The 12840-nt window shown below is 38.7% G+C and overlaps 1 protein-coding gene across 1 annotated transcript in view; it reads right to left on the bottom strand.

Annotated features, from left to right (window-relative positions):
* Positions 1-12840, bottom strand: part of ubxn11 (UBX domain protein 11) — a 62937-nt gene that overhangs the window by 32121 nt on the left and 17976 nt on the right. Inside the window, exons 9-10 of the mRNA XM_060847177.1 lie at positions 5177-5476; positions 489-706 (exon numbers count right to left, since the gene is read on the bottom strand). Of these exons, the coding sequence (XP_060703160.1) occupies positions 489-706; positions 5177-5476 (518 nt within the window). The remainder of the gene's footprint in view (positions 1-488; positions 707-5176; positions 5477-12840) is intronic.

Genomic DNA, 12840 nt, shown 5'->3' with positions numbered 1-12840 from the left:
CCATCTCCATTGGTAGGATTCAAATCCAGGTTCTCAGAACATTCCCATTCTTGCTAAAACAACCCAGATTCTCCAGACTGTCCATATCACTGAAGTCCTTCATGCCTAGTAGCACTCTTGTAAATTTCTTTTGCACTCTGATTAAGGCCTTTACATCCTTTCTAAAGCATGGTGAAGAGAATTGGACTCATGCTTCTGATAAGGTCTAGCCATTGTTTTATAAAAGTTTAGCATAACTTCCTTTTGTGTTTTGTATCTCTATTTATAATGTCCAGATTTCCATGTGCAGTTTTAAACAGCTGTTTCAACTTGTCGTACCATTTTCATACATAAACATTATGGACTGATTACACCATATACAGACTATGTACACAGTATGTGTCATTGTTTATTTTCCCATAGCATAATGTCATGCAAGTTATGCTCTCTTGAACTTTAGGTGGTATAAGACTGTTTATAGTACACACTGTTTACAATATGTGCTTTACCTGAGTTGAAGGTTCATCGTATGACCTGAACGGACCATTAAACATCACAATTCCATTCTTGAAGAGTGTGAGTGGTACAGGGTCTGGTCTCTTTAGCCGAGCTCCGCCTGTGGTGTGTTCCACCCTAGCTTCACCTTCACCAGCCAGAATATTCAAATCTTTTATATTTTCTACAACCAAATTAAAGTCCATTTGAAAAGATTTCAAAGCTGTATCACCTGTGAACATAGAGAAGTAAGGAGCATGAGAGGGAAAGTGGCCACCAGTGTCTTGTAAACATGAGTTCCACATAGATAAATAAATGGTACATTGCATTCCAGGGGAAGCTAAATATACATGTGAGAAAAGAGTAACATCATATGTTGACAAGGTTAATTGCGATAGGTAGAGATAGATCATGTGGAGTATGAGCTTGTACCAGTTCAGCTCACTGGCCTATTTCTGTGCTGGGAAATTCTATATAATTCAATGGGGAATACCTCTCTATTTCTATTGTGACCCTCAAAAGACAGTGGCACCTTGCAATACATTGCAGGTTGTGAGTGGGAAAAGATGTGAACAGAGAATTTTGAAAGACTAGTTCAAAGAGATGTGCTTTGAAACCAAAGGAGAGGATAATGATGAGGTCCAAAGTAAATTTCCCAAGGACGGAGGCTTATTGCTGATAAAATGACTTCCTATAGAGGAATGGTGGAAATGAGCTGTAGCCCACAGTGAAGGCAGCAAAGAGGGACAGTAGGGATGGGTGGCTGAAAAAGATCACTGAGGTGTAATGAGCTGGAGGGATTTGAAGGTGAATTTGATGTACTAGTAAATTATCCACAAAACACTGAAGTCAGTGTGAAATACAAGTGTGAGGGTGTAGTCTGGGCAAGCTGAAGTTTGTGGACAGCAAAGGCCTAAAACTGAGAAAAATATATATTAAAGTATTTCCCTGTCAGTTTCGGTGTTTCAGAGGGAGAAGGAGAACAAGGAAAAGAGAGATATGATGGTGAAACAACATCTTGCATTTAACATGGTGCCTATAAAGTAATATAAAGTGCCAAAGGATGCCACAGGAGCAAAACTGGACACTAAATTACTTAAGGAGATTTTAGGGCAGATGACCAAAATTCTGAAACAAAATGTTGGATTTAAGTGTCATCTTAAAATTAGAAAATTAGAGAGATGGAGTAGTTTAGGAATAGTGTTCTAAGGTTTAAGATCTAGGCACCTCGAGTTGTCAATTATGGAACAATTAAGATCAGTCATGATCAAGAACCAGAATAAGTGAATGTAGATATCTCAGAAAGTGGTGTGACCAGAGGAGATTCAAAACCAGAGAAAGGAAATTCTATGCAAGGGATTTGAGAATAAGAATTATAAATATAATTAACCAGGAACCAAGACTGGTGAGAACAAAGGCAATATGCAAATGTGGCAAATATCAGAATAGATGGAGTCTTGGATGACCTCAAGTTGATGAAGTGTGAAACATTAGAGCTGACTGGCAATGTGTTGGAATAGTCAAGTCTAGAAAAAAAAGATATGGATGTGGGTTTTGTACAGATGCCTGTACAGATGGAGTCATTGGCTATAGAAAGGAGTTTGTAGCAGAGATTGAAGGTAAAGCATTTGTGGGGTTGGAGAAACGGAAGAAAACAAGAAAGTGGCAGAAAATGAGAAATGTAGAGATGGAGAAGTGAAGAAGGAGAATGACAGTCCTGAGATCTTCTTCAATATGAAGTGTTCACCAACTCAGGAAAATGCCTCAATACTAACTGCTTTCTGCTTAGACAATCTGAGATCAGATACAGTAAAGAGCTTGTGACCTATAGGCGTTGTCAGAAATGCTTCCTCCAAGACAAACTTCTGAGTGTAGCTGGTGAGAAACTGTACTTCTATTTATTCTAAACACTTAACCCAACATTTCCTGTTGTGCTGGAACAAGGCTCAATGTATAAGGTAGATTTCCTGCAGTTTTTGGTTTCATATAGATGCATGACAGTTTAGAACACCAAAGTTGTGAATAGCTGAAGATACAGGAAACTTGAGTAGAAAGGGAACTTAGAAACTGACTGAAGTTAGACGTTTCTATATGTAATTCTTCTTGATTTCCTAAATTGTAACGCAAGACACAGCAGGGTGGAATTGGAGGAGATAAGGCCCAAGCAGGGGCCAAGCAGCTGGTGACATTGTAAGAGAACATATTTTTTGATTTTAGCAGAAATACCAGAGAGTGAAAATTGACACATAATTGATTATATGGTTGCTGTCTTTACTCCATTTTCCAATTTAAGTACTTTCTTAAGAGACTAGATTCTGGGCAGGATGTTGTGAGAGTACGACACATACATTACACATGCACTGTCACTAGCACCACCCCTCAACCAGTGCTGTCTTACCCCAACACAGAACAGATTTGTCGGCCTGGTCACTACAGCCACACAGCAACATTACAGAAAACCTGCTTATAGTTCTGTTAGCAAACAAACGAGCATTACCTCTCTTCTGGGAATGACTACCCAAAACTCATTTCATCATCATGTGATTTTTATGTTTATCTGAGAGTCCAAACGGGAACTCACCTTAATATTTATCTGCAAGCCAACACCTTCAAAAGTACAGCATTCACTTTGAACTGCACTAAGAGTGTCAGACTAGATTAGATGTTCATGTCCTGGAATGGGGCATGAACCCATAAAGCCCTCTGATTTGAACAGTGTATTCAAGATGGCAACTACTTGCTGTGTGAAAAAAAACATACTTTTCCCTTCTTCTTGATCCATTCTTTCACCACTTAGCTTAATGCGATCCTTGTTACCACAAAATTTACTTTCCTCTACAATATTGGTGGAAGAAAGACCAATTGGTTACTTCCCAGATATTTGAGAGAACATCCAAATATCAAAATAACAAAAAATGACAGAGGAGAGTCCAGGAGGCAGGCAGTTGAAAGAAGCCTCAACGCAAAACATGGGCTTGGACTGTTCACTGCAATATTAATTCCTAAACTCTCTGCACTGTTGACCCCTAGACTCCCTCATGGCTATCTCCTGGAGGAGTTAGAGATCCCAACAGATCAGAGTTTATCTTCTTTCTCTTTGGCACAGAGTTAATTTGTGGACTAAATAATTAGAAACAATTCGATATGCCCTGCTGTAATCCCACATGTCTGAGATCCAGAATCCACACTATTTCAAAGTTGAAATGGATCACTGCGCCCTTGGACATTAGTTTGCAGTAAACAGGATTCCTATCTGAAATATTAAATTGTTCTTCACCTCAATCCATATCGGAACATTTGTGCACTAAGTTACGGCATCAACATTTTACAACCACATTACCAAATAAAATGGAGCGGCTTTGTATTGAGGCAAGACCCACAAAGAGAGACTGGATCAGTTAGGACTACATTCACTGGAATTTAGAAGAATAAGGAGATACCTCATGGAAATCTAAAAAATGCTAACAGAACTAGACAAGGGAAACCCAGAAAGGATTTTGGTGATGACCAAAGAGTTCAGAGTCAGGGGATCACAGTATAAAGAGGTAGGCTTTTAAGACTGAGATAAAGAGAAATTTCTTCATCCAGAGTGGCAAGCTTATGGAAATCTCTGCCACAGAAAGTAGATGAGACCAAAACATTTAAATGTTTTCAAGAAGATTGGCCTGGACTGGTTGGAGCGAAGCATCTATATTGTATGATTCAATAAGCTGATAGATATAGTTCTTAGGACTAAACGGATCAAAGGGATGGGGCAAAAGTGGGAAGAGCGTACTTTGTTGGATGATCAGCCATGATTAGATTAGATTGCAGAGCAGGCTTGAAGGCTGAATGACATATTTTTGCTCTTGTTTTCTATGTTTCTATGCAATTTACACATTCCTTCATGACTTAGGTAGTTACTGGTAGTTAGGTGACGTTACTCTATGCATCAGAAGGTAATCCTATGGTTCAGAACATGATGTCAAGGATGAGGGAAACCAATTCTCCACCATGTTCCCCGTCCCATTTCAAATATCTCTAATGCATTTGTTTGATGAAATGCCACCTTGTTAGACCTACTGGTGAGGATACTGGCACACAAGAAAAGCTGTTTGGAATCATTGTACCTGCCAGGACTCAAGCGATTACTTCATGGTCATCACGATACAGTGAATGAAACATTATATAGTTCTGGCTGTCGAATATGAATATTGCGTAAAATATGAATTTCCTTCCTCCAACTCTGTGTGTCTCAGCCTTCAACACTATGGTAGTCAGCCCTCCCCTGCTTACGGCACTGAATCCATAATTTCACCAGAACATGCCTGAGTGGTAGCAATATGTGCATACAGACAGCTGGATAAAACACTAAAATTAAACCTGGATTTATATTTTTTGGAGAATCTGACCTCCAAAAACAAAACTGAAAAGATGTGAAGGGATTAAAACCCAGGCCCTGACAGGAAATGCAATGGAACAGAAGAAAAATATGAAGTAGGGATTTTATGAAAAGAAAGACTTTTGAATGCCAAGTTATGTTTCTCTGAGACTTTATGAGTATTTGAGGATGTTAGGTAGCAGCTGTCCTATGTACATTCCTAAAACTGCTCCAAAGGTGTTGCATCTTGCTCTCTGCTGCTTTTATTCTTGTCCGTCCTGTTAGTGACTGCAGGAGATTGGAGAATCTGTCCCAGGGTATAACTGAGGGCTGTCAGTGTACTTGAAACCTCTTGGATCACACTGTTCATGTTATGTTCCAGCTTTTGAATGCCTTTGATAACTGGCTCCTCCAGGCTGTGATAATCAGAGGTCTGGACAGAACCCTGAACATCCTGGAGTGCGATTACATCTTTCTCCAGGGCACTTGAGGGTTCATGGGGCAGAGCCTCACTGCATGGCAAAGCAAGCCTTGACTGAGGTATTGTGGGCAGTGACCCACTTTCACTGGAGTCGTTCACTTCAGACTGCTGCACCTGATGCTCACTGCTCTCCTCAGTTACAGGATCATGGTGCCTGCCATCTGTGGGAAAGAAAGACAAACCATAATCAGCTGGTGGCATAGGAGGGTGGGCAGCAATCTCAATTAATTAAACCAGTTTAAAATGATTGCCATTATTTTCTGAAACAGTGGTTTGTAGAATCATTTACTTTCCAGAAGATGTGGAGGCCCAAATGATGAGACTTTGACAGAGTGAGACCACATTATGAGAATAGGGAGCAAGATATTCTTTTGACTGACAATGCAGAATTTCTACTTTGCAAGGCAGAAGTAAATAACCATAGCAAACTAAGTTAAATCTAATAGATACTAAAACAGGCAATACAACAGTAGTAGTCAAAAGAGCAACAGACCACGATCAAAAGTATCAAGCAAGCTATCTCATCACAGAGTTGCTAAACTATAGCAGGAAGCAATGTTCATGGTGACTATTTAATAACATATGTATGAGGGTGTAAACATGTAAGGACTTACCCTGTGTGTGAATCCCCTTTACAGGGGCAGGAGTAAGACAGTCTGATCCAAAGATGTTGCAGCAGATGATCTGGCCTCTGTTCTCAGCCTCCTATATTGTTCCTCTACAACACAAGCTTGAAGACTCAGCATTGAATTCACCAATGTCAAATTCACTGACATTATCAGACCATCCGCAAAATCCATCCAGCAATTCATTAATGTTTCTTCAACAACACCCTCCAAATCTGCAACTTCTAACACCTAGGAGAGAAAGGGCAGCAGGCTCATGGATACACCACCACCTGCACATTCCACTCGAAGCCACACAACATCAAGACATTGGAATTATATATTATTTCACCGTTGCTGGGTCAAAATCCTGCAACTCCCTCCCTAACAACGCTGTAGATACTCCTGCACAATAGTGGTTCAAAAAGGTGGCTCATTGCCATCTTCACAAGAGCAATTAGAAATGGCAATAAGTGGCCTTACTGATGATATCCATGAACATATGAAAATAAAACCACAATAACCACTCCTTTTCTCTCCTAGACAGTGAGAGACAGCAATGATCTTGTGTTGCTAGTTAATTGCTGAAGAACCTCAGCAGACCTAGCACCATTTGTGGAGAGAAAGCAGAGTCAATGTTTCAATCCAGTGACTTGTCTTCAAAAGTTCCCCAGCAATTTCTGTTTTTTTCTCAAATTTCCAACATCAGCACCTCTTCATTTTTGTTTTTCTATTTTTAATTTAGTTGTGTACCTGAAAAATCATTATTCTTTTCACAGTAGGTGTGGGTGGAAAGTACTGCAGAATGCGTGCAAATGGAACTTGCCTTCAAGATATCAGAGAATCAAACATCATAGAATGAAATATCGCACTTAACCCTTCATGACTGTGACATTTTCTGAAAGAGCTATTCATTTCTGCAACACCTCTGCTCTTTCACAGTGGCCCTGTTTCCTTTCCAAGTATTTGTGCAATTCATTTTGAATTTGCTTTCGTCACCCTTTCAGGTAGTGCATTTCAGATTTTTATAATCAGACTTGAGAAAGATCATAGGAGAACCAGACAAATTAAGAGGAACAGATTTCAATCCCACTCCCTGAGTCCCTTCCTTCTGGAGTGGCAGACCCAAACAATTCACACCAGTGTAAGAAGGTTGACTGGAAGGAATTAGAAAAGCAGAGTTGCTCAGATATATTGCAATCTAGAACTCAACTGGCCAAGTGTAAACAACACAGAGAAATTAGGATAGCAACTAGCCCTGAGAAAAAGAGAGCTTCTGGACATCAAGAACTTCCAGAACGAACAAGGAATGATCAGATATACTGTAGAAGCTTGAGTTGTTCTGCAGCAGGGAAATTTCATTCACTTAATAATTTAGCAATTAAATAATTCCTTCTAATTTGCTGTGTTTACAGTGCCAAAAACATTGGTAACCAAAAGACACAAATTTAAGCTAATAGAAACGGAAAGAATTGGAGACATGCAGCTGGTCTGAGAGCATTTGTGGAGAAAAAACATAGTTAATGTTTTGAGTCCTTTACAATCTTCTACAGAAGTGTAGAAGAATTATATTGAACTCCAAACATTGATTTGTTTTTCTGTTCAGCCATGATTCCACTTTGTTGTTATTTCAGATTTCTAGCATCAGGAGTATTTTAATTTTACCAGTGATTAAAAATAATTGGCAAAAGCATTAAATATGACATGAGGTTTTTCTGTTTTTAACATACAAAACTTCTCACTAATAGCAGCCTACAAATACTTCGCCCATGTAATTTTAGATATTGAAAATCAGAAATGAAAAAAAGATTGCACGATGCTAGAATCACGATTGACACAATAAAGTTTGTTGCTTCAAAATGTGGTTACGAATGTGGCCTACTTTCATCACCTCAGTTCACTAATCCTATTTACAGCCCTCACCCTGCTTGAAAACAAAGATCCTGGTCAAAAATTAATCTCTTTCATTCGATTGACAATGTGAGTGACCAGTCTATCATTAAATCACATTCTGAGATCCTCTGGATTGTTGAAATACGCTGGTTATCTTTAGACTTCTAAATTGAACAAGTCATGCATGAACATCTCTGTATATATACATTTTGCAAGACTAGTACAATACCACCCCATAGGGAAAATTGCCACAAACCCAAAGCTTTCAATAGTGAACAAGGTGTCCAGAACTGATTGCATAATACCAGATACATACAATGAGAACACTAAAGAGAGGAACAATGCTAACACGGAGCCCTGTAAATATGGAAAGTAACCACATAGCCTCTTGCTGCAACACTATCATATTCAATGTGAAATTAAAAGTGGTGTAAAAAGAATGACTAATGACAAAACCAAGGTCGGGGGAACATTCTGACCAAAAACGAGCCAAAAGAGTTCATATGAACATACAATTACGGATCATGTGCAGGCCTACTCATCAAGATTGCTCTTCCTTCCAATAAGAACATGGTTAATCTGACTGCAACCTCAAATCCATATTCCAGATTATCCCTGTAAACTTTCAGCCCTTGCTGAAGAAGGATCCATCTACTTCCACCTTAAAAATATTCAACAGTTTCACAAAGAGAGTTCTAGAGACTCACAACTCTGAGAAAAAAATTGTGCTTAGCTTCAGTTTTAAAAGGATGACCATAATTTTTTAATATTGATTCTTAGTGGAATCATAAGTGGAAATATCCTCTCCACATCTACCCTTCAGAACTTTATAAGCTTCATTCAAGTCACCTCTTACAGTTCTAAAATCCAATGGATACAAGCTTAACTTATCCAAGCTTTCCTCATAAGGCATCTGATCCAGTCTAGATAGTAGGATAGTAAACCTTCTATGAACTGCCTTAAACATTTACATTGGAATTTTGATGTGTATTGCTAAAGGAATAGAATGAAAAGTTGGGAAGTATTGTTGTAACAAAGCCTTAGTGAGACTGCACCTAAAGTACTGTGTACAGTTTTTCTCTCCTTACTTGAGGAGGGATCCAGTTATATTGGAGGCAGTTCAGAGGAGGTTCACTAGGTTGACTCCAGAGGACAGGCGCTTGTCATATGCAGAGAGATTAAGCAGTTTAGACCTATACTCTCTCGAGTTTAGGAGAATGAGAGAAGATCTATTTGAGGTGTATGAGATGCTAAAGGGGATTGAAATATTACGTGTAGGAGGGATGTTTCCTCATGTAGGAAATCTAGAATGACAGGTCATAGTTTTCGAATAAAGCGTACTAGATTTAAAACAAAAATGAGAAAAAATTACTTCTCTCAAAGGGTCATGAACCTGTGGAATTCACTACCCCAAAGTGTGGTGGATGCTGGGACATTGAATAATTTTAAGATGGAAATAGACAGATTTTTAAAATTAGTAACAGGTTGAAAGGTTATGGAGAGCGGGCAGGAAAGTAGAGTTGATGCTAAGATGAGATCGGCCATGATTGTATCAAATGGCAGAGCAGGGTCAAACAGACTATTCCTGTTTCTAGTTATTATGTTCTTATTCGTTCTTAAATAAGGTGACCAATACTGTGCACAGTACTCCACATGTGGTCTTACCAGTGTCCTGTGAAGCATAACCTCCCTACTTTTGTGTTCAAGTCCTCTCTCAATAAATCATCCCATTCTGTGACCTTTCCTAATTACTTGCTATTCCTGCATTCTAAACTTTTGCAATTCATGCACAAGGACACCAAAAACCCTCTGCATCTAAAAGTAATACAATTTTGGCAGAATTAATATTGAAAGTATGTAACTTGTAGAAACAAACGGAATGCTGTGAGACAATGTGGCACAGCAATAGCAATAGGAAGGAAGCACATGAACGAGTATGACTCCTTCACTTTAAGCAGGTAATAAACAATTGTTATATCAAACCACCCTATTACTTTCAATCTGGACAAGTTCTACAGTGACATCTCTTCACTCCAAATTATTTTGTTAGTATCATTCTAGGAATCCAGTATCTGTAAAAGTTCAAAGAACATATAAAAGCATTTAACCCATTGTGAGGATCGATAAAAGTATGGAGGGGTCAGGGATGGGTGACAGTTTGGTGGAGGGTGAGGGTGCATGGTTCAGGACATCACAGGGTATGGAGGGGAAGGCAGAGCTCACTAATGAAGGTATACCACAGACAGGGGTGTGGGAAGGCTTGTTGGTGCAGGGAATGAGGAGCATTTGGGTAACTTAAATCTGGCATCTATGCACAAGAAAATAATAAATTAAATAAAAAGAAGAAATAAAGACTTGGTCGCATAAAAATTAAATACGGAGGCTAGAAGTTGAAGCTTTTCAACTTGTGCTTATCAGAACTAGAACGCAAGAATAAGACTTCAAAGAAGAAAGTTCCTCATTGAAATAGTAACCATAGGATGATGTTTCCTCATGTGAGGCAATCTATGATGAGAGATCATAGTTTTAGGATAAGACGTAGCAGATTTAAAATGAAAATGAGGCAAAATACTTCTCTCAAAGCGTTCCTCATGAGGGCTTTTTCTCATTTATTTAATCTCTTGAAGAAAACACACAAGACAAGTGCACACATAGGATTTAGACACTGGAGGAGGCCATTCGGCCTTCTAATCTGTTCCACTAATCAATAAGATTATGGCTGATCTGTGTTTGGCCAGCTCCCAGAAACCTTGAGTCCAATAATCTATGGAACCATGTTCAATAACCTAGCCTCATTCCTGTCTGAGAAAGAGAATTCCACAGACAAACAACCCTCAGAAAAATAAAAACTCTCCTTTCTCAGTTTAAAATGAGAGACCACTAATTTTAAACTGCGAACCCTGCTTCTAAAACCCCACAAGGGGAATCATTCTCTCAGCATCACCCTGTCAAGCCCCCTCAGGATCATTCAATCTTCTGAACATCAATGTATCTGCACAACCTTTCCTTTTAAGATAGCATCTTCATCCCAGGAATTAGTAGAATAAACCTTCTTGGAAGTGTTCCAATTCAATTATATCCTTATTGAAGTACACAGATCATAACTGTACACAATATCCCAAATGTGGTCTTGGCAACACCCTGAATACCTTTTGTGTAATTTCCAATTATATTCCATTCCCTTTGCATTAAATGTTAATATTACATTTGCCTTTCTAACAATTTACTGTCTCTGCATATCAACCTTTTTGATTCATGCATCAAGACACTTATACCCCTCTTTACCACTGCTCTCTCTCTCTCTCTCTCTCTAATTAAATACTATATTGCTTTTCCATTCTTCCTTTCAAAATGGACAAGTTCACATTTTCTGTACTCCATCTGCCAGCTTTTTGCTCAATATCAAAGATAGAAAACCTATTAAGTCAGCATCACCAAACGCAATTTTAGACATGTCTAGGAAGTGTATGGCTTTCTACTTGAGTGAGAAAGTATTCCTGAGGGAATGAGATCAAATTCCAAGCAAAATGCTATTAATAGCCTACAACACATCCAGTTGATGATTGATTCCATTCACTTGAATGGAAAATTTACAGTATCTATAATGGTTGATAGATATATTGCCACTGTTTTCTGCCCAAATTGTGCATATATTTTATGTTCCATTCTGAAATTCCATGGAAATATACTTGACTCAAGGAAAAAAAGAAAGATTTGCATCTATACAGTGTCTTTCAAAACCACAGATCGAGTTAAAACACTTCATAGCGAATGAAGACTTGTTTGAAGTGTAATAATTGTTTCAACTTCTGAGTGTCTCCATTTCTTTCTTCATCTCCTCAAAGTACATCTTTCCAAGAACGCTTTTGTACAGCACTCCTAATCTCGCCATCCATAGCTCAGTGCTCGGTCCTTCATCTGGTTTGTTTTGTTTCCAATTGTTTCTGCTCACCAGAACATATTTTATATTAAAGATGCTACATAATGAAAAGTTGTCTTGTTGAAGGAAACTTTCAAGGGAAACTACAGAAATAAACTGAGGGATCTCCAATGAGGGAAAGGATTGAATTTGTGTTCCTTGTCCATAAGCCATCACTTTCGTTTCTCCTCCCTCAAAATGTCATGATCCAATCAGAAAACTCACTACTGTTTTAAAGATGTGTCTGTTGGACTGAGCAGTTTGATCTGAAGGTGAAAATGTGTCATTCTGTGATGTAAAATTGAGCTAAGCCACAGTTTCCACTCAATGCATCACAAAACAAAGCTTGTCCTTTTGCAGCGTATGCTGACTGTTTCTGTGGTTTAGTCTTGTGAAAAAAAGTTAGAAACAAAGTCTTTACTCCTGAAAGAAGTACCGCTTCAGGAATTCATGACTATACTATTTGAACATAACTAAATGCTATTTTATGAAGGTTGCTCTACATCTTGGCTTCAGTCTTAATGTAAGGAGCAATGTCATCTATACTTCCCGCTGCCTCGGGAAAGCAGCCAACATAATCAATTACCACTCCCCCACCCTGGTTATACTCTGTTCCACCCTCTTCCTTCAGGCAGAATATATAAAATACGTACCAACAGATTCAAGAACAGCTTTTTCCCCACTGTAATCAAACTTATGACTGGACCACATATGTTAGATTGATCTTTCTCTGCACCTTCACAGTAGCTATAACACTGCAATATATATTGTGCATTCTGTTTTATTACCCTGATGTACTTATGTAAGATATGAATTGTTTGGTTCGCACGCAAAATAATACTTTTCACTGTGATGATAATAAATCAAATCAAATCATTTGTTCTTAATCAGAGACCTGAAGGTTGAGGAAGAGGGGTCACGACTGAGTGTGATAAAATGACAGTGTCCAGTCATTATACAGGAACCAAAGTTATGGCTGACATTACCTTGCCCCACCCTTCCATGGATATTGAGGCCAAGTGGAGCTTTCCAATTACAATCTGACTGAGATGAGCTAGCTCAGCACCTCAGGGATGGACCGTGTGATTTTTGCCTGACTCCATGTCAA

Source organism: Hemiscyllium ocellatum, chromosome 30 (genome assembly GCF_020745735.1).
Source record: "Hemiscyllium ocellatum isolate sHemOce1 chromosome 30, sHemOce1.pat.X.cur, whole genome shotgun sequence".
Lineage (NCBI taxonomy): Eukaryota > Metazoa > Chordata > Chondrichthyes > Orectolobiformes > Hemiscylliidae > Hemiscyllium > Hemiscyllium ocellatum.
Note: the sequence above shows the minus strand (reverse complement) of the source record. Positions and strands in the feature narration are given on the sequence as shown.